At 39.4% G+C, this 27,285-nt stretch overlaps 2 protein-coding genes across 5 annotated transcripts; one reads left to right on the top strand and one right to left on the bottom strand.

Moving 5' to 3' along the window:
- Positions 1 to 2,056: 2,056 nt before the first annotated feature.
- LOC128361262 (40S ribosomal protein S27-like) lies at positions 2,057 to 3,396 on the top strand. Its single transcript, XM_053321646.1, has 4 exons — positions 2,057 to 2,158; positions 2,622 to 2,721; positions 2,825 to 2,935; positions 3,159 to 3,396. The coding sequence occupies exons 1-4, from the start codon at positions 2,153 to 2,155 to the stop codon at positions 3,185 to 3,187; spliced, it is 246 nt and encodes an 81-aa protein (XP_053177621.1). The 5' UTR covers positions 2,057 to 2,152; the 3' UTR covers positions 3,188 to 3,396.
- A 145-nt stretch (positions 3,397 to 3,541) lies between these two features.
- On the bottom strand, positions 3,542 to 27,047 carry tpm4a (tropomyosin 4a). 4 transcript variants are annotated; one of them, XM_053321642.1, is made up of 9 exons: positions 26,934 to 27,047; positions 24,365 to 24,490; positions 8,713 to 8,846; positions 8,475 to 8,592; positions 8,236 to 8,306; positions 8,050 to 8,125; positions 6,908 to 6,970; positions 6,645 to 6,714; positions 3,542 to 4,899 (listed from the first exon to the last, which is right to left on the bottom strand). In XM_053321642.1, the coding sequence occupies exons 1-9, from the start codon at positions 27,045 to 27,047 to the stop codon at positions 4,817 to 4,819; spliced, it is 855 nt and encodes a 284-aa protein (XP_053177617.1). In that variant the 3' UTR covers positions 3,542 to 4,816. The 4 variants fall into 4 exon arrangements, with proteins under 4 accessions (XP_053177617.1, XP_053177616.1, XP_053177618.1 ...); XM_053321643.1 differs by lacking the exon at positions 3,542 to 4,899 and adding an exon at positions 4,952 to 5,858; XM_053321641.1 differs by lacking the exons at positions 24,365 to 24,490; positions 26,934 to 27,047 and adding an exon at positions 17,049 to 17,621.
- Between the last annotated feature and the right edge of the window lie 238 nt (positions 27,048 to 27,285).

The following is a 27,285-nucleotide window of genomic DNA, read 5'->3' as shown; positions in this document are numbered from 1 at the left end:
TTGGTCAAATGAACTGCCACTCTGTGTCGTCGTGGCTACGGAAGTCCTGCTGAATGCGTTTGATTTGATGTCAAGGGTCTCCCGGACTGACGAGGACTTTTATAAGGAGGAGTACTTTAAGTGAATACTGGCCTTAAAATGTAAAGATCTCCTCCAGACATATATTCAGACATACATACATATATATATAAATATATTTATTTATTTTCATTTTTATTTTTATTTTTTTTTAAACCACTGGTTGGAACAATAATGTATTTCCACGAATATATATAAATATATATGATAAGCACATTAAAATCCTTGAAATGTTTCTTATTCATTATATTTCAAAACTGCTGGGCACAAGACGACTCCTACATCACTGAAAAGTCCATTAGAGAGAGTGTGTGTGTGTGTGTGTGTGTGTGTGTGTGTGTGTGTGTGTGTGTGTGTGTGTGTGTGTGTGTGTGTGTGTGTGTGTGTGTGTGTGTGTGTGTGTGTGTGTCTGTCTGTCTGCCTGTCTGTCTGTCATAAGCTACTTTTGGGGACAAATTTCGGACGTCATACAAATTGGGGACAGCTTGTCCAATTGGGGACAAAAGCTGTGTTCCCAACTGGGAAAAAAATGATTTTGGGTCTGTTGTTAAGGTTGGGGTTAGAGTAAGGTCTTGGGGACAAAAAGAAGCATATCTCCTCACATCAATCATTCATTTTAGGATGTCTCCAGAAAATTAAAGTCAAAGAGATGAAGTGATGGAAACATGACCAATTTCAATGAGCGCTTTTCACTTTCAGCAGATGAATATGAAAAATGTCTCCAATAACTCTCTGCACATCACATACATCATTCTGCACAGTGAAGCTCGAACATCCAACAGAAGTAGCAAGGAGAAAAATTTGTATTTTTGTTTTATTATGTTTTGTTTGCGTTATCATTTTATTTTAATATTTTAGTTTGCCTTTGTTTGTTTTTTAAACTTCATGTAAACAACTTGGGAACTTGTTCTGAAAAGTGCTATATATAAGTAAAGGTATTACCTTTATTACTGTCATTTGTGGGGAAACAACCAACTGTTGAGGGTAGTATTGTCTGCTCAGCTGAAATAAGACAAAAAAGTTCACCTCATCACTGCCATCTCGAGTCTATCTTATAGTATATTCTACTCTTTCCACAATGAACCCACAAACACCACATACATATGACAAAACTAATATAATATATTTACATTAAACCCCCTCCCAACTGTCCAGTCAACTACATAGACAACTACACCACAAATAATTACAGATAACATGCAAAGTCACAGTCTGCAACAAAAATAAATGCCGGTCTCATGTAAGACAAGAAATCACCCTAATGCTGAATACAAATCATAAACATGGAAAACGAAAGAAATTTAAACAAAATGGAACAATACAAAACAAAACAAACATCCCAAATGAACCTTATCTTGATCATTTAAAGATTTTTTTAAAATAAAAAAGTCTATGTCTATTTTTATCCTACTAAACTATACATTGCACAGTTCTCAATAATAAAAAATGGACCATAGAAAACAAAATGGAACACATTTTCTGTGATTTAGAAAGCACATTGAAAAATCTGCCCAGTTTTTAGCTAACACACTGTCCAGTTTCTACAATCAGTGGTAACACATCAAATCTCAGCTGTACACAGATCTTTGCTTTTTCTATCAACATAAACAAAGTTGATTTTTTAAATCATTATTTATCAAAAAAAACCTCATCAAACTAATATTAATATATCTTTTGACCAAGCACCAATAATTAGTTTAAATATAACAGAACATTTTTTTATTTAGTGTCCAGAGCCCATACTGTAGCCTAGTCTCAAGCTGGATAGACTAGCATTGAGACGGGCTTTTCTATTTTCTATTTTCTATTCATAGATGTTTTTGACTCTTGCTTTATATTGTTTATAAAAGTAATAATTAAGGTAACGTATGTACTCAACGTTAACCCTTTCAGCCAGCAATATCGGATTTCCAAATGCTGTAGACTCCGCCCACTCAATCTGTCCCGGTATGAATGAGTAAACACACATCAGTCAACAGGTGACTGTACTGAGAGAGGCGCACTTCAGCACTAACGTCGTACTTACTTATTTGCTACTTTCTTTGGACGGAAAAACCTGAGTGATAAGAGCAAAATGCCCGTAAGTGAGATCTTTTTATTTCTCTTTTTCTGGTGAAACAGTGTAAAATGTTAGCAATTGTTACATCAGATTTTGAATCTGCACAATACTGTCGTGTCGCCTGTTTGTTATGAATCTAAAAACATTATAAAATATACGAGAGAAAGTGTTATTAATCAGCTGATAAACAGGAATATAACATTAATTAGCCTTATTATTCTTATTATGTTCTGTATAGAGTTTGATTATACGCAGTTGTTATGGGTGATGGTTGGACTTGCCTGGACATGTCTGTGCTCTGACTAGCAGTTCACCCATCAGACTGAAGAGGGTGTCAGCTTGTTACGAAACACTCAATAAGTGACAATAGCTTTGTTGTTTTAAATGACTAAGTACATGAAATACAATATTTAAAAAAACACACAATCAGAGGTATTATGATAAATGTTGAAAAAATGTGTGCTCTCTATTACAACTGGCTAAGGACCTGATGCACCCCTGTCTGGTTGCTGAGAAGGGAAAACACAAGAAGAAGAGGCTGATGCAGAGCCCCAACTCCTACTTCATGGATGTTAAATGCATGGGTAGGTAGTGTGGACCCTTACTGCACTACACATCTCATTTACACCATGGATTTTGTATATTTTTTTTAGCATTAATAATGTTTTTGCTTTAAATTCTCTTCAGGCTGCTACAGGATCACCACCATCTTCAGCCATGCTCAGACAGTGGTGCCTTGTTCTGGCTGCTCTCTAATCCTCTGCCAGCCAGGAGGGGGCAAATGCAGACTAACTGAAGGTGAGAAATGTCACAAACTGCTCTCTTACAGTTTATTTTCCTAGCTGTATGAATTGATGGATGACAGACATGATCTAAGACAAGTTTTTCATTTTACTACGAGCGTTGCAGGAGTTTTGACCCTACATGGTCAGATTACTTTTGACCTAAAAAGTTTTAAGGTCTAAGTCCTGCTCATTTTGCCTGCAACGTGATGCCTGATGTTTGACTTTTGTCCATCTAGGATGTGCCTTCAGAAAGAAATATACCTGAGCGGAAATGTGCCAAAATACCCATGACGAGGAGCAGCAGGGATCACAGATAAATGAGTGAGAGCCTCACGGTCCTGGATGTTGATTGTACCCTCCAAAGCATATTCTTAGTAGGGAAATCCCCTCTGCATCTGGATAATGTGGAGTTACATCTCACCCCTCCATTGGGGTTTTAAAAAAAGGGCAGAACAGGAATGGCGCTATGTGAGTAAAAGATAGATGCAAATCATGTACCTACATTTTAAGTCGGCTGTGCTTAGAATAAATTGTGTATCAAATTGACATGAAGAGACACTTTATGAAGAGTAGTCTTGACCACAGCAGTTGCAGAGTGCATAAAAACTAGAATCAGTCAGGATTTCTGTAAAACATTTATTAGGTTGACATAGAGGGGGGGGTGTTGGTGAATGAAATATTTCAAAATGGTCTCGATCAAATGTGAGGAGCTTATCATGGCCCTGGCATGAGATGAAACCATGATGACCATCACAAACAAAAATAAAACATTTTAAGAATTTATTGTCCGTGGTATGAGTGTTCTTTGGTCTTGAGAGTTCCCCTGGCATAAAGAAGTGGTGTAAATGAAAGACAAAAAGAAAAAAAAAATCAAAAGCAATACAACTTTCCACATACCTAAAATTATTCTACTATATACAATAAGTATCCATGGTTGATAAAACTTAACTGAGCTTCCAGTGGTTTGGGGTTTAGCTCGCTCATGCAATACCATATATTGTAAATCTAGTAAATATGGGCTACATTATGGCATATTGTTGGCAACGATGCTGATGGTGTAAATAGTCAGGTAACGCTTTAGGAAAGGTACTGCAGGTACAATATGCACAGCGCTCAGGTTCTGCACAGGCTGCCACATCTGGAAGGTGGTAGATTAAAAAAATTGACACTGCACTGTAAATATTCTGCATTTCTTCAACATGTAGGCTTCATAGTCATCAGGAGTTCGCAGAGTAGGTGTTACTTTTAATTAAATGTACAGAGGCCTGGAGTAACTGAGCAGCTACAGTGACTAGGGTAGTTGTCACTGAAACCTTTCCATATGGTCACCTGTCCATTTGACCGTAATGCTGTTTAAACACATACACGTGGATTTAGGAGGATACTGCTGAGACGGGCACAGAGAAGTCAAATGTCTGTTCAATAACTTCATATGACCACTGGGTGGCACTTGAGAGCCATGCTTAGGTAGACTTGAGTAAAACCCAATGTCATCTGTAGCCTATGCATTAAAGTAATTGGACAGGCTTAATGTATGTGCACATAAAAAGTCAAATTGGGCCAGTTTAAGCGGTCTGAGGTTTCTTTGGGTGTATTTACTGCCAGTTGTTTTCTATTTAAGTGGTCAAAATCATTCCAGGAGAGAATTTCTGCAATCACAGCTGGAGATACAAAAGAAGCGATGGGTTTAAAATGACTTCCCATCATACACAAAAAAAAAAAGAAAAAAGTTGTGCCTTAGAAAAAGAAAAAAAACACATCAAGGGACAAGCATTAAGTTAATCCCCCTTTACGCAGGGAATAGAGATTTTACAGCTCGAAATGTGGAATGGAGTCGAACATTAATGGAATGTTATATGACGATCTCATCCTCTCCAACTTCCTCTCCGTGTGTTTATAAGCTGTTCAATTCCTGCAGGGTCTGGTCCAGGACTTGATGCATGCCCAGATTTTCCTCTTTGGCATGTGATAGTTTCTCTGAAAAGAAGAGGAAGAAGACAAATGACACAGTGAACCCTTGACCATCTGCAGATAATACAGCTAACACAACTGTCATGTCATGCTAATTCATTCTCCTTTGTAGATCTGACAAACAGCATCCCTTGCAAAACTGCACAGCAAACTCTTGTACTGGACAGATGTTTTGCATGACTGCTTTGGTTAAATTGTGCCACATGCAAAACATTCAACCACACTGCAGTGTATTTCATGCCATAAACTGCTGACTTTTATTCTCTGCCAGGAGACTGTTAGTTGAACACAGTATGGACTTCAACTTGGGAGAACTTTAACACACTGTGTGGGGTAATTTGTTGCATCAGATTAGATTAGATTGAAATCCGAATGTACTTTATGAATAGTATTAGAAACCATCATAAAAAAGATTAGTTTATAAAACCAGAGGAGGGTTTTAAACGTGTCGAATGGGAGGCAAACGGCATTAATTCACAACAAAACAATGTAACAATAAAATCTCACCTTCATAACATGTCTTGCTGATAATTAGATGGACTATGAACAGTAACCAATTACATAAACTGTGGTTACCTGATAACAGTGCACTGTACACTACATAGCTGAAGTTATACATCAAATGTTTTGCTACCCTATTTTACACCAAGCTATATGTAACTATGAATAGAAACAGCGAACAGGGAGAACAACAGAGCGAATATCAGCAAAGAACAGAGAGACAAAAGCTGCTAAGTAGGAAAGAAAGGTATCTTTAATTATCTTTTTACACAGTGAGATGGACAGAAGGCACATATGATCCACATAGAGAATGTGAAGAGTCTGAGCAGGATAAAGATGCACAGAAGTGAGAAGCAGAGAGAGCGAAAAATGCCAGAGCATCTACAGAGATGTCATGTCATTGAGGGCATGGTCCAGCTCCTCACTAATGGCCTTGTACTTCAGCTTCTGAGCATACAATTCATCTGGAGGTCAGAGGTCGACAGGAAGTACAGGCAGGTGTCAGGGACAGCAGCGACACAAGCAAGCCGTAAAGCAGGCCGAAAACGAGAGACAAATGGAGGAAAAGAGCAGAGGGAGGAGAAGACAAAAAAAATTAGGTCAGACTTTTTAAGAGATGCAGAAATGCTAGGAAGAAAAGAATGATGCGTATCTAATTATGCGCACAACTCCTTTTTTGCAGGGCGAGCTTTGAGCATTTAAGCCTGTACTGAACGTCTCATAAAAGTGCTCCAATAACTCTATAAACACAGATGCCTGTGGTTCAGCAACTAAATAATGCTGACCTAAAAACATCAGAGCACATTCTGTCCTCTTTGCAGCTGACATGGAATAGTTGTCCTTCAGAAACAAGGGTCTTTTTATTAGCTTGTCTTAGGTAAGGAGTTTCCATACATTTGGCAGGAAACCCTTTCCTTCTCCACAGAAAATATTTCCAGTGTTGCTGAAATAGGACACCCCTTCTGGGATCTATGTCAAACTGAACTATGTAATTGTGCATGTGTGAATTGAGATGTTGGCTCCATCAGAATTAGTAAGCTAGTAAGCCCATGACCTACAGGGACGTACACTAAACTATTGGCTTGTGGTTCACCAACAAACAGGTCTCCTAATTACTAAAACTAAAGGCATCCTTAGTTCCAGATAATTGTTTTTTTTTCATAAAGTTGCAGACTATGTGTCATGCCACTGACTCATTGAATATTTAGCTTTAAAAATATTTAAAAATGTGAGTGGCACTGATATCATACCTTCCAGGTCATCGATGGATTTTTCCAGTTTGGCCACTGTCCTTTCTGCAAACTCTGCACGGGTCTCAGCCTGACAGCAATAAAGACACAGTCAGTCATAACTCAGTGAATTTTTTCTGTATCATTAAAGTGTCCTCATTTATGTGTGACATTGCTGATTTGTGTCAGTCTTAAAAACACAGTGTGTTTAAGTCATCAGAGGGAAAAAGCTTCTTTTTTTTTTGCTGCAGTGAAATCTGTGAATCTCAAAGTCATCATCTCACCTCCTTCAGTTTGTCAGTCAGAACTTTGATCTCCTCCTCATACTTGTCTTCTTTTTCTGAGTACTGTAAACAGACAGAAATGACATTACTAAATCAGTGGCAGAAATACAAATACAAGCTCAAACAAGCTGCGTTCAGCTCTTAATGTGTAACACATGAACGCACGTCAGCTAATATTCAATGATTGTAATGGCTCCAACAGCTCTGTCACCACTCTGCTCCACTTTTTAGAAGAGATGTGTAAGAAGGGAGGAAGTGGCACGAAAAGAGGCCAGGTGTTGGTGGGAACAGGTTGTACTGCCATGCCAACCATGGCAGGCCTGACTAAACAAATCAAAAGCATGTATTGCTAAAGCAGAGTAGTCATGTGGTGAGCCTGGCATGCTGTCATACTGCCTGTCTGTGCCTGGGGATGAATGCAGCCAACAGGAAGAATGTGCTGCAGGTCTCTACTGGCCGCTGGTGTACAGCCATTAACCTACATGTATGAAAAAACATAATCTGTGGCTAATTAGTTATGTTGTGGAATTATTGTTTGTTTGGAGATGATGTAGAGTTGTTTTTTCCCCACAATTACATATCGTAGGAGTTCAGGTCTTGAACTCTTGTCAAGTTTTCATCTAAATGACCTGAGGGGAAAATAAATGGCTGGTTTGTAAGTAGGGTCTAATAATACACAATTATAATGGAGGTACTGTGAAACAATACTCTGGGGATGTGGTATCCCTCCCTAACAACAGCTCACCTAAATTACTGTCCACTGAGCCATTAGAGCAGGCCAAATGATAGGATACAGGGAAGTGGAGACCAGGTCCGGCCCCTGGTGCATACTGTGGGGGATATTTAAGTGTGTGTTTGCGAAAGAGAACGAAAAGAAACTTCATAAACAGTCAAGCAGACTCGTCGTACTATTAGCCAATATGATTAGATTTTACCACTGATGCCTCTTGATAAGATTCATTTACCTTTGGCAGGAAAATTTGTTGTTACAGTGGGTGAGTGCATCCCAGACTGGTGTAAATATTTAGCTGACGTTTATTTTGAACATCACTGAATAAAAACTTCTACATTTCTTGTGTGAAAAACTAAAAAACATGGAGGATAGTGCCACACATATTACTCTCTTGCTAACTGACACTCACCTTCTCAGACTGGGCTTCTAAGGACTTCAGGTTGTTGGTCACATTTTTCAGCTCCTCCTCCAGGTCACTGGCTTTACTGAGGAGAGACATTCAGACATATGCTTAGGTTTGAATCGAGGGAGACAGGTGAGGTCCTGCGCATTATGTGTGGTTATGTTTATGCTTTTGTTTGTTCCTTGGGTTTACCATTCTGAGAGCTCAGCCCTTTCTTCAGCTCTCTCCAGCTCTCCCTCCAGGATCACCAGCTTGCGAGCCACCTGGAAGGAGAAATATGGGTGATTTTTGGTGCGAAATTTTTGGACTTTAATTCAATTCAACACAATCAGAAAGACAGAAAGTTATAGAGTAAAAATTCCTCAGTGGTGGAGTGTGTCCCAATTAAAAATGTAAGCCCACTTCATTAGCTCTAATTGTCAAAGTCTCACCTCCTCGTATTTACGGTCAGCCTCCTCTGCGATGTGTTTGGCTTCCTTCAGCTGCATCTCCTGAATCTCCATCTTCTCCTCGTCCTTCATTGCTCGGTTCTCTATCACCTTCATCCCTCTGATTGATTACATACAGATAAGCTTTCAAAAGACACGCACACAGGAAATCATATGCTTAAATACACAAAATACATTTCCAATACTAAAATGAAATAATAAGAAAAAAGAAAAAACTAACCGCTCGCTCTCATCCGCGGCCTTCTCAGCCTCCTCCAGTTTCTGCAGTGCTGTGGCCAGCCTCTCCTGGGCTCGGTCCAACTCCTCCTCCACCAGCTGGATCCTACGGTTCAGAGCTGCTACATCACCCTCGGCCTGAGAGGAGAAATAAGGTGGGGGAGAGAGAAATTTAGTCATTCATTCAACTTTAAATTATCCAAGCTAGTCAACCCTTCCCCCCATTCCTCTCTGTAAAACAGGAAGAGAGGGAGAAGGCACAAAAAGGGCAGCAGAGGGACAGAAAAAAATCCATGGTTTGAACAGAAATAGGGACAGTCAAAAAAAGAACAGTAACCTGAAGCTTTATTTTAAATGTTTGTCCAGCACAATCAACACTGTGCCACACATTAAAATATATGTCATATATATATTTAATTTGCTATTTTGTATGTTTTGATGAGACAAGTATCAAAGCTTATAAAGAATGACCCAAATTACTTCATTTCCAGGACCACCACTACTATCAAGACGCTCATCAATTTCTAGTTTCCACTATTTTTAAAACTAGACTATTACTGGTTTTTAGGAAAACTTCAACATTCACTGCTTCAAGCTTCATAAATGTAAATATTTGGCTTCTGTAGTACTCTATGATAATTAAATATATACATAGATAATATAGAGAAATATACATAAACATAACTCTTTATCTTTCTGACATGTTATTCACTACTAATCAATTACTATGAAAATAATCCACAAATTTGATAATGAAAATAATTGTTAGTTGCAGCTCTATTAAATTTAAGACATTCTCCCTAAGTTAGGAAACAGATTGTATTACTTCTCACCTTGGACTTTCTTCCATGTTGTTTAGTGTTTATGAAAAGGAGATATATTCAAGTCTTACTACTGTATTCACTTGCTTTAATGCTTTAAAGAAAGCTGTTACCAGTGGATACAGGAGAGCACATTCTTCATATATACCTTTAAGTACAATCACCTGAATATAACCCTGGTGCTTCACAACAGGGAGATATTTTGCCTTATCACTCAGTTCTGTCTGACTCTGTACAGTCACAAATTCATGCTAATTTTCAGCTACAGCAAGACTGAATCAACATGAAGTCGTCTCACAAAAAGTGAACTGAAACACATTCAGTTCCATCTGCACCATGGTGATACTGTAATCTTATTCTTTTGTGCTCTCTGGGGCGGCTCGTGTTTCTCGAATCAATAAGCGCGTTTTTAGCTGATGAATAATAAGTGAAACAGAGACAATTGGAGGTCCTTGGAGGATCATCTGTAGAAGCAGAGCCTGCCTGTAATAAATCGACACAACTAACGACTGCTGAGTCTGGCTGGAAAAGTGTAATCCTTCATAATATCTGAAGATCGCAGGACTTTAGATATGAATGAAATGATTATGAAAAGTCAATTTCCGGTGACTGTGAATCCACAACTGGGCTGAGCAGGGAGGACAAATGGGCTTCTTCTCCTCTGCTCTTGGTAAACAAAGGCAGAGAGAGGAAAAAAGAGAGTTAACAGACAACTACACAGGCATTTCCTCTCAGTTGGCCAGGGAGTTTGTCCAGCCACCACCTAGTAAGGCACATTCAAACCAGAAACCAGCCCAAGCCTCCATGATTTGACTCAATACAAAAGCCAACAACAAAGAGACTATGGGGCAGCTTAATATAACTGCACTTTTGAACTGTTCATTGAAAATGTGAGTATTCAAGCTGAGAATTTCCTAAACAAACAGACATTATTCTGTACACAGTTACAGGGCAGCAGTTAGTAGGTCAGTGACTCATTAGCTAGTCATTCAGTCCAGGAGTCAGTTTGCCAGTCAGGGCAGTAGGCAAAGTGTCTGTCCCTTAGTTCACAGGTTGGCGAGTCATCCTGCTACTCATTTGGTGAGATACAGTTGCTAAGAGAGACAAAAGAGGAGGGCTGGCAGCGAGCATGAAAGGTAACGCGGCAGAGAGAAACTCAGTATGAAAAGCAGTTATTAAGTCTGTTTGTGTTGAGAAGAAATAGACTCTCATTCCATTCTGTCATAGACTCGATATGTCAGGAAATGGTTTCCTGCTTGTTGGCAGAGGACACACAAGCCTCATTTTTAATTTCTTAAGATTTTTTCTCCATGTCATCTTAAACTGCTGCTGACTTGGTTGGAGCCAGTCAGTCTCTCTACCGCTGTTTCTCTTTCTCTTTCCCCCTCTCTCTCTCTCTCTCTCCCTCTCTCTCGTTTCTTTTTCATCATCTCCCAGGTCCTGCCCTACTGCACCCATTGCTACCAGGGGAGGCTGCTGATATGAGACAGGAAATGTCTGTCGAACTAGCGTTGACGTGTGTTAAAAAAGCCGGCACTTGATCGAGGAAAACCTAACCCAACAAGGAATGAATGAAAAGTTGTAAATCGGGCCGACAGATTGAAATCACATCAGCAGCAGTCCTTTACACAGGCCTACAGCTGTCGACACTGCATCTGGCTGCTGAGAAATGTTGAACAGAATTAAACTGGAGCCTGAAATAACAGATATCCTTACTTCCTGAATCCTGAGTGAAGCAATGTACTGTGGAGAATACCGTCTGTGCACAAACAAAACATGCTATTCATGAACTTTAGGTCAGCTACACTGGGCACATCAGACGCTGTAATGCACTTCCAGACACGCACACAAACACACACTGCAAACATGCAAACAGACACTCTTATTCTGTCAGTCTCTACCTCTCTCAAACATACACACACACATAATTACCAGCTACAAACTAGGTTCATTTCCTGCCCAGTTAAAAGGTTGGTTGTCAAGCAACACACAAACCAAACTCTTGGCTGATACCACTATGGTGATTGTATATCTGCACTCACTATCAAATGTGTGTAACCTGGTGTCTATCTGTCATCAGAATCAGATTTATTTGAGCAGAAAGGGGGAATCCCATTATTGACAAAGAGCCTTGTGTCAAGTAAAAAAGAACTTTCTCTCATGCCTCTAATTCACTGAGCCATGTCCACAGAAGAGCTGAGCCTTTCCTGTAAATCCTCAAGATACTGTTGAATAAACTAGAAAATCGTTTAACCTATGTTGGTTCAGCTACAAGTCAGGATACCAACACAAGCTGCACAGGAATCATTAACAGTGGATTGACAAACCTTTACTACAAGAACACATACTAACTTTTCAAATGAGGATCTTGACAGAAAAAAAAAGTGACAGGAAGTGAGCTGCCCACATCCTTTCATTTCCTCTCATGCTTTCTTTCAGAGCTGGTATTCTCTGTCTCCCTGTAAACGTGCCCCTTCCTCAGCACCCACTTTGCATTCTCCAGCTGCCAAGGACGCACGCCGCCTTATATGGTAAAACAAACTATGGAGAATGTTTGTGGCGGAGTATCAGGAAGATTGTGGTGCACTTACACACACACACACACACACACACACACACACACACAAAGTTTGCACAGCTATCCTTGTAAGGACACTGGATTGACCTCCATTCATTGTGGACCGCCTAACCCAAAACCTAACCATAACCAATTAATCCCTAAAACTAACCTTCACCTAACCTCAATTCACACCTTACTAGGGACCTTCACCAGAACCTCAGAAACCGCGTTTGGCCTCATAAAGATTTTGGTCCCCATGAGGACTACTGGTCCTGACAAGGTCAGTGTGTATACTGGAAAAAGTCCCACAGAGGTAACAAAAACTCACACACATATATACTGCACAATAGCCACTCTGCTCTTAGCATAGCTTAATATAGCACAGTGCTTTCTAAGGTTAGTGCCTTTAGGGTATTTAATGTCAATTTGTCCCCACTTAGTAAACAGTTCTGCAGCCTGACTTAAAGATACAGCACAGTTCTGCTGGGACTGGTTTAAAAAATACCTGAGTGTATTACATGTATTAGAGACAGGATCAAGGACAAGTGAAAAAGGGATCTAATTACTAACTGATTCCAGGGCAGTGGGCTAATGAGCCGCACACTGCAGTTGGGGTCCAGGGGAAGTTATTCCTGACACTGCTGCTTGCTACTCTCAATGTGAATTTGTATGTGTGCAAGTGTGTAATCTTTTCCCATAAAGATCTGGCATGCAAAGATGGCAGCATACAGTATAGGACAGTCTGTCATGGAGGAATGATATGTAAAAGAAGGTTGTTAAAATTCTGGGCAGGTATCACAATGAGCTCTCTTTAGTAATCTGCCACCTTTTCTCTACAGTGTGCTTTCTAAATTTCCCACAGATCTAGAGTTGGTATGTTTCCCAAACTATACCTACTAACTGTTTAAAGTGAAGCCAAACTGTTCTGGAAACTTCATAAGATTCAGACAGATGTTTGTTTTCAGTTTCTGTTGGAACTTACATAAACCTTCTTGACATTTTTTGGAAAACAGCAAAGTTCTTAAACTATGTGGTCTCTCAACAAATAGAGGGCAGGTGATTTTAAGTACCCACAGGTCAAGTAAACATCCTAGCAATAAAAATGTTTATATGCTTCTTTCAGCCACACTAGATGCCATTTCCATTTCCACTCTGCAGTACTAGCACAGACATGCTATCAGAGGCAGAGAGCCTGTTGTGACATGAAGCAATGACAAAAATACCAACAATTAATTGTTCTAACCAAACCTGCCCACTTTACAGGGAGAACATGCACCAATAAACAAGAAGCAGACTAACTTGTTGGATTTTAAACCCTAACACTGATACATATGTAATATAAGCGCAACATAAAACACATTTCCACTCTCTAATTGCAGCTTAATGACTTCATGCCAGCACTGACTGTACAAATATATTCTCCTCCTTGCTTGAACTAAATTCTGCAACCTTGGCCTGAATAATCAGTAAAGCCACAAGCCACTAACATGGGAGTGTTCCCCAGAACGCCAGTAGTGACTGCCGATATGCATCAACATGTGTTATATTTGGAAAGCTGAGCTATTCCCAGGGAGAAAGTCCAAAGAAAATAGTAAAACCAGGAAGCAATTCTTTCCACAGAATCTGCTGGAGACTGCTAGAGGCCCAGCAGAAAACCACAAAAAACAGCAAACAGAAGACACCTTTAGTTCATTTTGACAAATCGAAGAGCTGAGGATAGTTGTGCTTAAGAGAAAAGGAGAAATTCCCCAATTTTACACATCAAAGTCTGTTCAAAGGTCTTCAGGAGCCATACAGCATTTGTGAAAAAGTTGTGTAAAAGGCATTTGTGGCTCCAGGGGGAGCGACATAACATCTGATAAACTGCCATAAGTGACATCACTTGAGGTTGTGTCAGCTGGGAATGAAGAAGTTTGAAAATGGAAAAAATCTTGGAGTGTGGCATTAGAAAGAAGTGAGGTTAACAGACCGAGGACAAGTAAGATAAATACATGGTATAAAAAAGAAGGTCTGTCTGTTTTTTTCTGCATCCATTTTCATCCTTTTTTTATTGAACTAATCATCAAAAGTCTACACATTATTATAGGAGTGCAGTGCTAAATCTGTGAAGAAGTCTTATAAGATGAGCTACTATGTAAAACTACTTCAAATGAACTGATGTGGACATTTAAAATGTGTTTAAAGTGAGTTGAACACCACTAACTGTAATATTAAATAATGTAGAAACTCTATAACCAGTGTGCACACTAATCTTCCTGTTGATCAGGGCTGGAGCACAGGGACAGGAAGTGTTGGGAGTAGAAGTACAGGAAGTGCTGGACCAGAGTCGGCAGACGACATCCTGGGAGGGGCAGCGGGAGGGGTGGGGGTGGGTGTGGGGATGGGAGGAGGCTGCTTCTCAAGGCTTATTATACCTCGGGTTGAGGTTTGAGTCCCACTTCTCCTTTTAATCTGGTTTTAGATATAGATCAGTAAACCACATACTGTATCCCTGCATGCTATGTGGTCAAATGATCACCATGACTACCGTTATGTTTGTCATAGACAGCATGACTGTACCAAACATGATCAGCCTTCGAAAAAGGATGATTTTGTGCATTTTATGGATTTTTGTCCTCATTACTGATCATTGGTGATATATTTTTTTTTATTAAGTCAACAAACCATAAGTGGTACCTGGTTGATCTGTGCTGCTCTCACACAACTCTCTGGGTCATACATGAAGCAAATGATTCAGACCTCTGTGGACCCTTCAAACACCAAGCCAGCATAACTACTGTGAAAAATGAACAGCTCATTAAGAACTATAGCTTAAGATAAAGCAGGTTAAATAAGTGTGTCTAGTCTGTGTCATGTCTCTGTGATGTTACAAAGCCTTAAAGCATTATTGAGCGGTTGAGTAACGTCTCCGGAGGCGTCAAAAACCACACTAGTAATAACATAAAGCAATTACGTTTCATTTTTAGTGCAAGATGTGGTTGGCTTTTTTTCTCTTTGCCTCCACATTTTCAAACAGTGATTCATTACCTTAAAACACTCAGCACGGGTCCAGTTTTGATCTCCCCGTGCTCCGATGAAAGAGTTTTTGTGCTAAGGAATCACTCCAGGTTGCTCTAATTATTCACATATGGGACCACACCAGTCCGCCACACAAACGCACTGCTCTAGTTGACTTTGAAAGCACAGGGATTAAGATATGTGACAGCTGAAACTGCTTTTACTCATTAAGGCTGACAGGGGTGAAATGGAATAAGTCTATCCCAAAATGTGACATAGCTGCTCTGAAGCTGATCATTCCTTATGTCTAAAATACAGAAAGGTGCAGTCTGAAAAGTCCAATTTGGCAGCCAAATTCTGCCACCAAAGTCTGTGCATGTGTCACTACTCTCAGCTCTGGTACAAATACTGTTCTCACGCCCACCCTTTACATGCAACACATGTGACATAGTGGCCTAATTTAACATCAGAAATGAATTAAGAGGTGTGTGTCTTATCCCACAAGAGGAAGAGGAATATGAACAATATGTTCAACCAGAGCACTTTTTCAACAACCATGCAGCTATTTTTGAAATCTTGCACCACTTCATTCCTCAATTATCTCTACCTGCGTCAATGCACTTGAACTGAACTGACTTCACATGAAAAAAAAAACAAGTATTTGAAGTCTATTAGAGGAGCGAAGAAGTATGCAATCATACCGTCTCCCTACATAACAGATGGCTCCACATTCAAATACTTGGACTGTCTTTTAACATTATTACTAACGTGACTTATGTTAATATACAAGCTCACATCAGAACTATTGTCCTCAAAAGCATAGTAAACGCCCAATTGTCAAATTAAAAAGGTAGCCCTGTTATCTAATAGGCAGCCTGTAACAAAGGGGTAAGTCCTACAACAGGCCTGCTCCTTTCATCATCTCAGCTCCCATATCTTTACAGCCACACCTTCCCCTCCCACTCTCCTTGAATCTCCCTGCTTGTCCTGTCATTAACCAGCTCCTATGCAAAGGATATGGCACCGTACACCATAAAAAGTAGCATGTGAAACAAGTCAAGACTGTGACCCAAATGTGCTGCTAAGCAATTTTCTGTACTATTCTACCCTTTTCTGTGTGTAGCTATAAAACCCTGATGGGGGAAGAGTCAAGAGACAGGCAGGTGACAGAGCTTGGTGGAAACGGATGAGTCACTTGCGACACTTAATCGAGTCTGCTTTGAAAAACCACACACGTTTGTGGAACTTCAACAATGACTTGCCCTAATTACAGACTTGGGTGTGCAACTACTGCTGATACTGTATGTCGAAAGGTAACACATGAAAGTTTTTTTCAATGTATTTTTGACCCCCTAATAACAGGGAGGGCACACCTTTAGTCTGTACCCTTTATTTTCCTGCCGTCAGAGGAGGCAGCTGCTGCTGGCACACATCCACTCTGCTGAAGTGCCACTGAGCAAATCACCAGGAGAGAGAAAAGTGAACATTTCCACTAGAGCTTCACAACATTATCCCATAAATCTGAATGTAGGCAGCTCTCAAAGCTGATCAACAGCTAATTAAATGAAGCATTGGCCATGATTTGCAGTAATGGAAAGCAATCTGGTGGATCTAATTGATTATAAAAACACACATTCAATGCTGTCTACGTGGTCCACATTATTCACAGTATTTCTTACAGAGGCCTGTGAATCAGACATCACTGAGCATGCGCACAGACCTGCAGGAATCCAAACTTTTTTTCATTACAGACCAACGCCTTGCATTGTGGCACAATCACGCCCGCGAATGAATCAATGACATTCACGCATTACTTTTTAGAGCCACAGAGGCGAATAAGAAGAAGTTATATGTATGACAGATTAGATCTGAGCGCTAGAAAAAGAGCAGGATTGGGAAATAGAGAAAAGACGTTCCAAAAAAGAAAAAAAAGGGAAAAAAAAGAAGATTTGACTGTCTCACTTTCTCTCGGAGCTCCCGTTCACCGTCCAGCTCTCTCTGCAGGACCTGAGCTCGGTCCTCTGCGTCGTCGGCTTGCTGCTGCAAACACTGAATCTTCCTCTTCACAGCATCCAGAGAGTTCATACCTGCCATTGTTGACTGTTTTGTTACTTAATTTAAGACTACAGGTAGAAAAATCAGTTAAGACTATTTCTGGCTTGTGCAAACAAACAAAACGCAGGATATTAGCCCTGCCGCTTATTTGGTGTGTTGATATTTATATTAAGACGCGGAAAAATACTTAAATCGTTGTTTTGAATGAGGAAAAAACGGATGTCCGTCCCGAGCCAAAGTCTTAAGGAATGTAAAGGAGTTGTTCAAGTGCAACAAAAGTTATATAACCAGGAAGTGAGAGTGTCCAGGTGTTGTCCAAATGTTTCCTCTGGTCGGTAGGAATGAAAAGCTCATGAGCAGTATTGAAAGTTGTCCGCAGGAATGTGGCAGTTTGTGTCCGGACACTTACAGTTTGAGGAGGAGGATTGAAAAAAGGCTGCGCGGTGAGAAAAGCAGAGAGCGCCAGACTGTGGAGGCCGGAGGAGGAGAGAGATGATTGGGACGATGAGGTCAGAGAGGGCGGGGCGTGTGTGTGTGAGCGAACGTGTGTGTGTGTGTCTATGAGCTGATTTTTGGGTCAGTGTTAGGTTTAGGTAAGTGGTGGTTAGAGTTAGGGTAAGTCTACAAGAAATGAATGTAAGTCTATGTGGTGTCCCCAAAAGTGACCTAGGTATGTGTGTGTGTGTGTGTGTGTGTGTGTGTGTGTGTGTGTGTGTGTGTGTGTGTGTGTACAAAAGCTGATCCCTGTGACTGATGTGATCACTGCTATGAGACTTTCAAGGGGACAAGAAGGAAAAACATCAGGATGAATGGCTTTCACTTAGTGTTCATTGTTTAGACGCCACTCACAAACATTTTTTAAGATGTGTTATAAATAATATTATGTGTCTAATATGGTTTTGCCATGGTTTGATTAACTCATTAAAATCCTTAAAATTACATCTTTTCCTTATCCCTCATTAAAAATTCCAGGATATGCAAACGTTTAAAGGGACAGTTCACCCGAAAATCAAAAGTGCATATTTTTCCTCTTACCTGTCGTGCGGTTTATCCATTTAGATTGTTTTGGTGTGAGATGCAATGTGTTGGAGATATTGGCCTTAGAGATGTCTGCCTTCTCTCGAATAAAATGGAACTGGATGGCACTCGGCTCGTGGTGCTCAAAGCACCATAAATACGGCAATGAAGGTGATAGGAAGAAGTGACTATCAGACCTTGCAGTCTATTTATGAACAAACTGTTGTTAGGCAAGCCCAGAGGATAGCGACCGAGCCATCCCATATTCTTCATTTAGAATATGAGCTACCCTCAGGTAGACGATATAGAGTCCCTAACTGCAAACTCAACCTAAACAATGCTGCTTAAGCCCGAAGATTGTGCAATAATTTTATAGTGCGTTTATTATGGTGATCTTTTAGCATGTTTTTCCCATTGGTGTATGTATGCGTTGTGTGCAATGTTATGGGATATGTGCAATACTGGGATGGTATGGCTGATGATGTAGTGTTTGTTGTCATTGTGGCTCTCAAGGTATTTATGGCGCAGTTGCTGAGTCCAAGACAAATTTCCCTAAGGACAATAAAAAAGTATATTGTATATTGTACATTAAAAAAACTCAACAGCAATCGCTCTTTTTCAGAAATTATGACTGTGAGCAGTTTCTATAGGAACTATTTTCTTTCGACCGAACTACACCCACCAACTGTCTCACCATGCAGAAGGAAGTGTGCATCTCATCATGGTCGGTGGGTGAAGTTTGGAAACAAATCACAAATCAAGCTAGTAGGCACAAACCTAAAAATTGTTTTTTCAACGAGCTCAGAAAACGTTCCACTTTTTAAGCAGATGAATATGAAAACAGCCTTCAAGTGTCAAACTCTGCACATACATCATTCTGCACAGTGAAGCTCAAATATTCAACTGGAGGAAGAAGAAGGAAAACATACTTTTAAGTTTTCACCCAGCATTAGAGCTTAATATGGAATATGTGTCTGCTTTTTACAACATGCCATATAGGATGTATCTGTGGTTCCAAACCTGGACGACAGGACCCTCCAAATGGGACACAAGATCAATCTGGGGGGGTCGTGTGTTGCTACAAGACAACATTTTCTCAAATATTTTCTTTTTCTTGTAAAATGCCAACAACTTTAACCTCTTAATGACTGTAAATTAATCACAGAATGAAACATAACTTTTTGTTTAAGATACTCAAAGATCACATAGGAGATGTGTGAGCTCCCTTAGCTTTAAAGGATTGAAAGTCAAAAAGTTTGGAAACCACTGATTTGCTAATATATGTATCATATAGTGCTTGACCAATGTAAAAGTCAGCATTATCTTCTTACAGATAAATCAGTATATACTGTATGTCAGCCAATAACCAACAAGAAATGCAAATATACTTATACAAAAGATCAGTGTCACCATATCAGTTTGTTCACCCTAGTTTATGTTTCAGCTTTCAAATGGCTGTCTCATATTTTGGCCACAAGCCTTTAATAACCAAATTTAAGAGATCCTTATCAAATAATGTTTGTTTATGTTTAGTGTAAATGGGTTTTTTTAAAGAAGCACAGCCAATATATTGTTAATAGTACTGTCAAATATAAATATTAGTATTGCTTTTAAAAATCTTGTATCAGTTGGGTTATATAATCTTATATTGAAATAATATATAATCCTATTACACAATGCTTACAGTCAGAGAAATATTACAATTCAAGTTCATGGCTGCACAGTTACATTAGTCTACTATAGTTTACACATAGTTTTAGCCATCATTTTTTGTTTGGTACTGTACTTCATCTTTACTACAATTTTAAATTAAACAGTAATAATAAGATTGTTTTGTACAAAACGCAGGGCTGAAGAAGATGCCATAATATGACTGTATTTATCTAAATCTTGCCTGTATTGTCGGATCTAAACTGTTCAAGGAAAAAAGTAATGCTTTTAAAACGACATAGTTCATAGTCAGTTTAATTTGGCTTATGTTGGTATTTCAAAGGTTGTAGGAATGTGAGTTTTCGTCAAACCTGTTTTCTCTGTCACTGTTTATAAGCAGTGGTATGTCAGTGGTATTTCTGGTGTTTTGTTTTTCAGTAAACTACAGTTTAAGACTCTAATATCTGACCAGCGAATGAATAAAACATTTGACATAAAACCTCCAATGAACTAACCACATGTTTATCACATTATTGATCTTCATGATTTACATAATTTACATCATTTTTCTATTGACAGCCCGCTTACCTTTAGGAAAATCAGTTTTATAGCAAACATTTATATGTGAAATATTATTCATGAATGTGAATTCATGAATGTATATTTTTGAGGAAGTGTTTGTCTTGTGTGTGTGTGTGTGTGTGTGTGTGTATGAGGGGGGCGGCAAACATACATCATTTACCACCTGCCTGCTCATAGATGATGTTTACTGTGTGGGTGTAAATCAGATTTATGCTCAATCTTTCATGTTTCACTGATAGCCCTGCCTGTGTTTACCCTCTCTCCATTTCCCATTCACATGATCAGTCTTTAAGCAAACAACGTTGAGTAAGTATAAGCCAGCAGATTTCAGCTCAGTCCAGCCCAGGTTGAGCTCAAATTCAGTCCTGCTGTTGAGTGTGTGAAGAGGAAAATCTCTCACAATCAGTCTGTTGATTGGGTCTCTCTGTCTGATTTACCCCTTGCACCGGAAAAGCTGGAAGCATTGATTTTATTAGACACTGGAGTGTGGGGCTTTCTGTTTGCCTTAGCTGCATTCCTGACATACCAGATCCCCCGCCTGCTCTCTGTTTTCTCTGCCTGGCTGGCCATCACACCACAGTTTCCCCCAAAAAAGTAATTGTTGCCTTGGAGAGTGGTGCTATCATTACCTGCACTAAGTCTATACGTGGTGCCATACTCTTCCACTCTCACCACCTTTCCTTTTCTGCAGCCAGTGTCCAGATATTATATGATGGTACAAGACTCCCAAAGACAGACTCTTCTGTCTGATTACTTGAGCTGGCAATGAACTGTTATGACCTAAATATCAGCAGAATCACAACTGCTTGCTTGTTGGGGTCTTTGGCTCACTGTTCTGCTTTCCCAGCCCCCTCCAGGTTTCCAATCTGGTCGCGCTCACTGTGTGAATTCAGATGCGTAATGACTTGACTGCTGCCTCTAATAAGTCACATGTGGAAAGGGAATTCATAAAAGTGGAGTAGAGCAGTTTTAGTGGATGGAGATTTTGGAGTCACTGTCACAGTAAATACATCACAGCAAACACCCTTTTTTCAGTGGTGGATGTAACTAAATACATTTACTCAAGTACGGTTCTTTATAGTTTTGAGGTACTTGTGCTTTACTTAAGTATTTCAACTTGATGCTACTTTATACTTCCACTTGTCTCCACTACATTTCAGAGGGAAATATTGTACTTTCTACTCCACAACATTTATTTGACAGCTTTAGTTACTTTTCAGATGAAGATTTGACACAATGGATAATATAAAAATCTTTTAAATTGCAACACATTGTTAAAGATGAAACCAGTGGTTTCCAACCTTTTTGTCTTTGGATGTCTTACAAAAAGCAGTGTATGGTCGGGGCCACATTTCAGATGTCTATGAGTTGTTAACAGCTCCACCAAATAGTGATTTTTCCCTCTAAAATTCTCACATGGTTTCATTTCTATTAAATGTTCAATTTCACCAAAAAAAATAGAAAGTCTTAAACCTGAAAACAGATAATCATCTCACAATCCCTCAGATTTATCTGGTGATCCTTTGGAGGGGCCCAACCCCGAGGTTGGGAACCACTGAACTAAAGCAGCTAACTGTATATAAAGTGGTTTAAACTAGCTCCACCTCCAGCAGCTACAACAGTAACATGCTGCTTAAACACTGATGCGTCACTACTAATAATCTAATGATGGCATACATAATAATATACCATTGAGAGAGACGGAATAAGTACTTTTACTGTAATACTTTAAGTATGTTTTGCTGCTGATACCCATGCAGGAATTTACTTGTAATTACTTATTTTTATATTGCTGTATTGGTACTTTCGCTTCAGTAGAGGATCTGAATACTTCTTCCAAAATAATAAAAGTTGGGATGCTTAATGTCTCTTCACTGATACTACAGCACACCCAGCTACTCCTACTCACACTTAAACCACAACTTCAACAAGCACTTTTTCCAGGGGCCCACTTGACCCACTTTACATGTGTTGCTTCTCAGAACTATTCTCAGAGTTTATTTAATCACTGTGTGAGGATAATCCAGCATGTCTCGGCCTCAGTCTCAGTGTCTGTATGTCAGACACTTCCCTTTTCTTTGTGTGTAGTACAACACTGCATTTCCCTGGGATATCCTCCACAAGACTCAAACAATACAACATCTTGGTGGCAGCTGGGGAGATTTCTTTTTCCATGAAGCTTTTTCTCTGAACGGTTTGTTTAGTAATCTCATTGGAATGACTTACTGCATTCTGATGTGTTGTTATTGAAGTGGGATTTGACTGATAAATTGAAATGAACAGGATTTTAGCCTTATCTTCAGTATTAATGATTCCCTAATAAGGCCCGCTATTTTTGTGCTTTGAATGGATTTGAGTTCCCTCTACTGCCTCTCTCTCTCTCTCTCTCTCTCTCTCTCTCTCTCTCTCTCTCTCTCTCTCTCTCTCTCTCTCTCTCTCACACACAAACACACCCAAATGATAGAGGAACAACAACTGACAGATATACAGCACAGTGTGGTCTGCAGTGTTGCCAACAATATAAAATATGATCTTTTTTTCCCAGATTGCAACTGATTAGCCACAGAAGAATGAATGGTCTAATTTTCTGCTACATTTAATTACTGTGTATACAAAATGCTCTCACAAACATGACAACGAGTTTGTGTTTGGCATAGAGGACAAAGTCACCCTATTATAGTATAATTGCATAATTGATTCATAGGCTCCCTATATGAGATGGAAAGTGTGTCACAGCAGTGGTCCAAACGTTTTTTGTTTGTTTGTGACTCACCACAGCCTCAACAGACAAGCTAGCATAGTCATAGATTTATATACTATTAATTACATAAAAGTGGATATTGTTGCAGTGTTTTTTTCATACAACTGAATTGTCATTGTTTTGGTTGCTTTGGTCAGGTTTGTATGTGTACAACTACTTAGACTAGCAGAACCTGGAGCATGCAACCATTTATCCATTAATTTGATCTATTTCATTAGTTAACTTATTACTTACTAGTTTTCAATTGCAACATGTGGTGACAGGTGACTCAGGTTTATTAGAAATGTGATCATTATTGTACATCTGCGAATCTACCTATGCTATTTATCGTCCTCCTAAATAAGAATATGGTAATGTATTATTTTTAACCAGTTTCTTTAGTTGAATTTAGTTGAGTTAGTTAGCTGGATCTTCAATGTAACAGAAATACTCCCTTGGGTACATGCATGGTTGGAAATCACCAACACAGGCCTACAGTATGACAGCAAAGCTATCCGTTTGCATTTTTGTCATCCTAAAACTGCTTACACAAGAAAATTATATAACATTCAATCCATGTCATATTTTACGTTTATATAATGTTGACATTTCTGATTGGCATTCAAGTCTCAGAAGTAAGCAGTAAAACCCTGTAAGATGGACAGAAAACATGAAGACAGTCCATTTTGTTACTGTAGAATGAGTGTAGTGAACTTGCATGATGATAGTGGTCTGTTAACCTGTACTGCTCTGGTTTGTAGGACCAGAGTGAATGTGTGCGTGTGCGTGTGTGCGTATTTGTGTGTGTTTGGGGTTACAGTTTATCCATGTGCTCATCTTTCAGGAGTGGCTGCACAAGAATGTGACGGTCTCTGAAGTGCTCCAAACCATTCACAGTGGATCAAAGTAAACCCACAGCTGGTGCTGACTTAAAAACTCCAGCTGTGGAATAATTGGCTCTACTTTTCAACAGGGCCATGGTAACGCGAGTGTGTGTTGATCGATGTCAGGATTGGAATGAGCAAGTAATCAACTTTCAGGAAGTAGAAGCCTCTTCTCATGATCGTTTTGCATGTACAATATTCAAACTCAATGTGAAACAGAGCTGTCCCATTATTGCTGTATATAAAAGGTGGTTTATTTTCATATCATCAGTCAACTGAACTGAAAATCAGTTTACGCTGATCTTCTGACTCTTTGTGTGTGTAATATATGTGTGTGACTTTTCACTCACGTCTGCAGCCTTCTTCTCAGACAGTTCCAGTTTCTCCTGAGCATCTTTCAGGCCCTCAGAGAATTTATCCAGTTCATCCTCCGTCTGCTTCATCTTTTTTTGGAGGTCTAGCAGTTCCTCTTCCAGCTACAAAAGAAAACACTGTTAGTCCAGTGCACTACACTGTATCTGGTCAGTGTCTTTAACCAAAATTCTATTTTATTTATTTTTTATTTTTTGTGTCCCCCCCCCCCCCCAAATTAACCCACCATCCTGTAATGACCAGTTGTGCCTGTGGACTGAGATTCTTGTTACTATTTCCATTGGAGATGAAATCTATTACAACCACTTTGTTTGTTGAAAATACTTCTAATAAATACATAAACTTCACTCTAATAAACAAAGGATCAATATACTGAAGTTTACCCTCAAAAGTTTCAAAACTTTAAAATGCTTGTTTTGGTTCAACGTGGCTTTACTTTGTCATTGTTTGAGGTTCTGTAAAATTCACTGTTGAATGTGTGATAGTTTTTGTAATAATTTTAACTAAGCTCAAGGTGACTTATTACACAAAATATTTCATGTTATGTGATAATCACATTCACAAATATGTGTTGCTTTGTTTGACAAAAACTGATAAACAGTATCTTATCCTATGGTGACCTTATTTTTGGGGTCACTTACACCTCAGAGAGGTCTAACTCCCTGTTAGAACTCTTATGAACTGTATAAAACAAGCATACTGTACAAATTATTTGGGATTTGGGAGGTGTGGTGCTCCGTAAGAAGTCCTGACAACACCAATTGTAGATTTGAAATATATGAACATCTATATTTAATCATGTTTTACATCTGACACCTCAAACCAAAGCAATGTGCCATTCTACACATTTGAAACATTTCATCATTTTAGAATAAAAAAAAAATTGTCATGTTGTCATGAAGTATTAAGTTGATAAAGCAAGTGTCATGAGGGAAATGATGGATCAAATACATTTGAATTTCTTTGTTTTTCATGTGTTTGCCATACTGTATGCAGTCAAATAATGATTCTGTCTGAGGGGACATTGTTGAGGACAAGGTGTTTAAATTCAAACTGGTGATAAAGCAGCAGTGGCTGATTTGTAAGTCTAATCACGTTTATGATGTTTGGGAACGCTTAAATGGTAATGGTTTATTACCAGTCACTCATGACATGGACCCTGGTATGCAGAGCCTAATCCTCTCTCTCTCTCTCTCCCTCTCCCTCTCCCTCTCTCTCTCTTTCTCTCTCTCTATCCCCCTTTCGTCCTCTCTCTCCCTCTGCACACACATACACTCTTTGGGATAAGTGTTCCCCTTAATCAGTGTTCCCCTGTGAGCTCATGAAGTACGTCTGATAATCCAACTGAATTCCACACTGTCACCCTCTCCTGCGTCTAAAAATACAGCTGTTATCAGTGGAAACACACAGATGCCTGGAACCTAATGTGAGAGTGTGTGTTTGATATCCCAAATTGTGTGCCTACTGTGTCCATTTGCATGCTCGTCATGTGTGTGCTGTCTCTACTGTGTTGGATACACCTGTCAAATGGACTGTACAGATGCTCTATTTGGGCTCTTTAGACTGATACTGGAGGGTTGGATGTAATCACTTTTTTTCCTTCCCTCAGACCAAAGCCTGATCCTGGGTGGTCTGATCAACTGAACAGGTCAACACTACCTTCAGGGGCTCAGCCTCACTGTAAACAGCATTAATACAGACCCATTGTCTTTTGCATTCAGCTCATGTTGTTGTGGTGTGGTGACTTAGGTACTCCTCTAGACTATATTGGTGTCAGATGGCTTGTTCCCATGGAAAAGTCTAGTTTAGCGTTGTGTAGCAATCAACCAGTTTGTATAGAATTGAGTGTTTTACATTAAGGATGTTTCAAGTTTTAAATGTGTTCCTTACTGAATGGTGATTTTTTAAAATTAAAATTGAAATTACTTTTAATACCATTTGTTCTGATACCAAAAAGCAACCTCTTCTAGTTTTGAGAGTTTATCCTGAGAGCCTGTCCTTGTAAGGAGTTGTTTCTGTTTCACATACTGACACAAACTTTGTTGAATTTACCATGAAGACTCGTCATGCCAAAACCAAACTAAACCCACTTCAAATGTTTCCAAATTGCAATACAGCAAAGTAAATTAGCTGTGAGGAATGTAGTATAAATAAATGTGAAAAGTGTTTGCAGACTGTATTTCTTGAAGGTATGTCTGGTATTTTTATCAATGTTGTGATTAGCTTAAGAAGTTGATAAAGAGAAAATCCTTTAAGGAAAATGTTTTGTCTTACACTGGGTCTGAGTATTTCTTCTACAAGAAAAAATATTAATTTTATATATGCATTTTTAAAAATGTAGTCCTTCAGTTGCAACTGATCAATGAGCCAAGAGGTAGCAAATTGTTCCTTGGATGTTTTCTAGCTATAATTTCTAAGCCAACATATTTGGCATTTTAATACCCAATCAAAACCACTTTGTTTATTTTGCTCTACTGTCATCGACATCACTTCTAATCCATCCATCCTTTCCTTTTTTCCCTTTTTCTTCTCCTCTTGTATTCCCACCTGCTTGCATTTGTCCTCTGCCGCCTTTTTGTCCGTCTCTGCCTGCTCTGCACGGTCGATGGCATTCTCCTTGTCCAGTTTCAGCATCTGCATCTTCTTCTTGATGGCCTCCATGGTTGATCAGTTGGATTTCCCTCTCTGAGATGATAAAAAGTAGCTTCAAAAGCTGAAGTCTTGTCTCCTGTTGTGCTGAGATGTAGGAGATCCTGTCCTGCGTGCAGCAGTGGAGGTAGGCTGAGTCCAACAAAGCTGCAGAGAAATAGAGAAAGAGAGAGAGGGAGAGAAAGGGGGAGACGGAGAGAAGGCGACAGAAATTGTTGTGAACAGAGATGTAGAGTTGAGCCCTATATGG

The sequence above is a fragment of the Scomber japonicus genome, chromosome 7 (genome assembly GCF_027409825.1).
Source record: "Scomber japonicus isolate fScoJap1 chromosome 7, fScoJap1.pri, whole genome shotgun sequence".
Classification (NCBI taxonomy): Eukaryota; Metazoa; Chordata; class Actinopteri; order Scombriformes; family Scombridae; genus Scomber; species Scomber japonicus.
The sequence above is the reverse complement of the archived record's forward strand: the minus strand, read 5'-3'. Positions and strand labels throughout refer to the sequence as shown.

Bases quoted from the DNA above. Each gene is read 5' to 3' on its own strand.
- LOC128361262 (XM_053321646.1), top strand. The intron at 2,722-2,824 runs GTAGGTAGTGTG...AATTCTCTTCAG, and splicing joins CATGGATGTTAAATGCATGG to GCTGCTACAGGATCACCACC. The intron at 2,936-3,158 runs GTGAGAAATGTC...TTGTCCATCTAG, and splicing joins CAAATGCAGACTAACTGAAG to GATGTGCCTTCAGAAAGAAA.
- tpm4a (XM_053321642.1), bottom strand. From the start codon at position 27,047: ATGGAGGCCATCAAGAAGAAGATGCAGATGCTGAAACTGGACAAGGAG. The intron at 8,593-8,712 runs GTTAGTTTTTTC...GTAATCAATCAG, and splicing joins GCCGCGGATGAGAGCGAGCG to AGGGATGAAGGTGATAGAGA. The intron at 6,971-8,049 runs GTGAGTGTCAGT...GTCTGTTTACAG, and splicing joins TAGAAGCCCAGTCTGAGAAG to TACTCAGAAAAAGAAGACAA.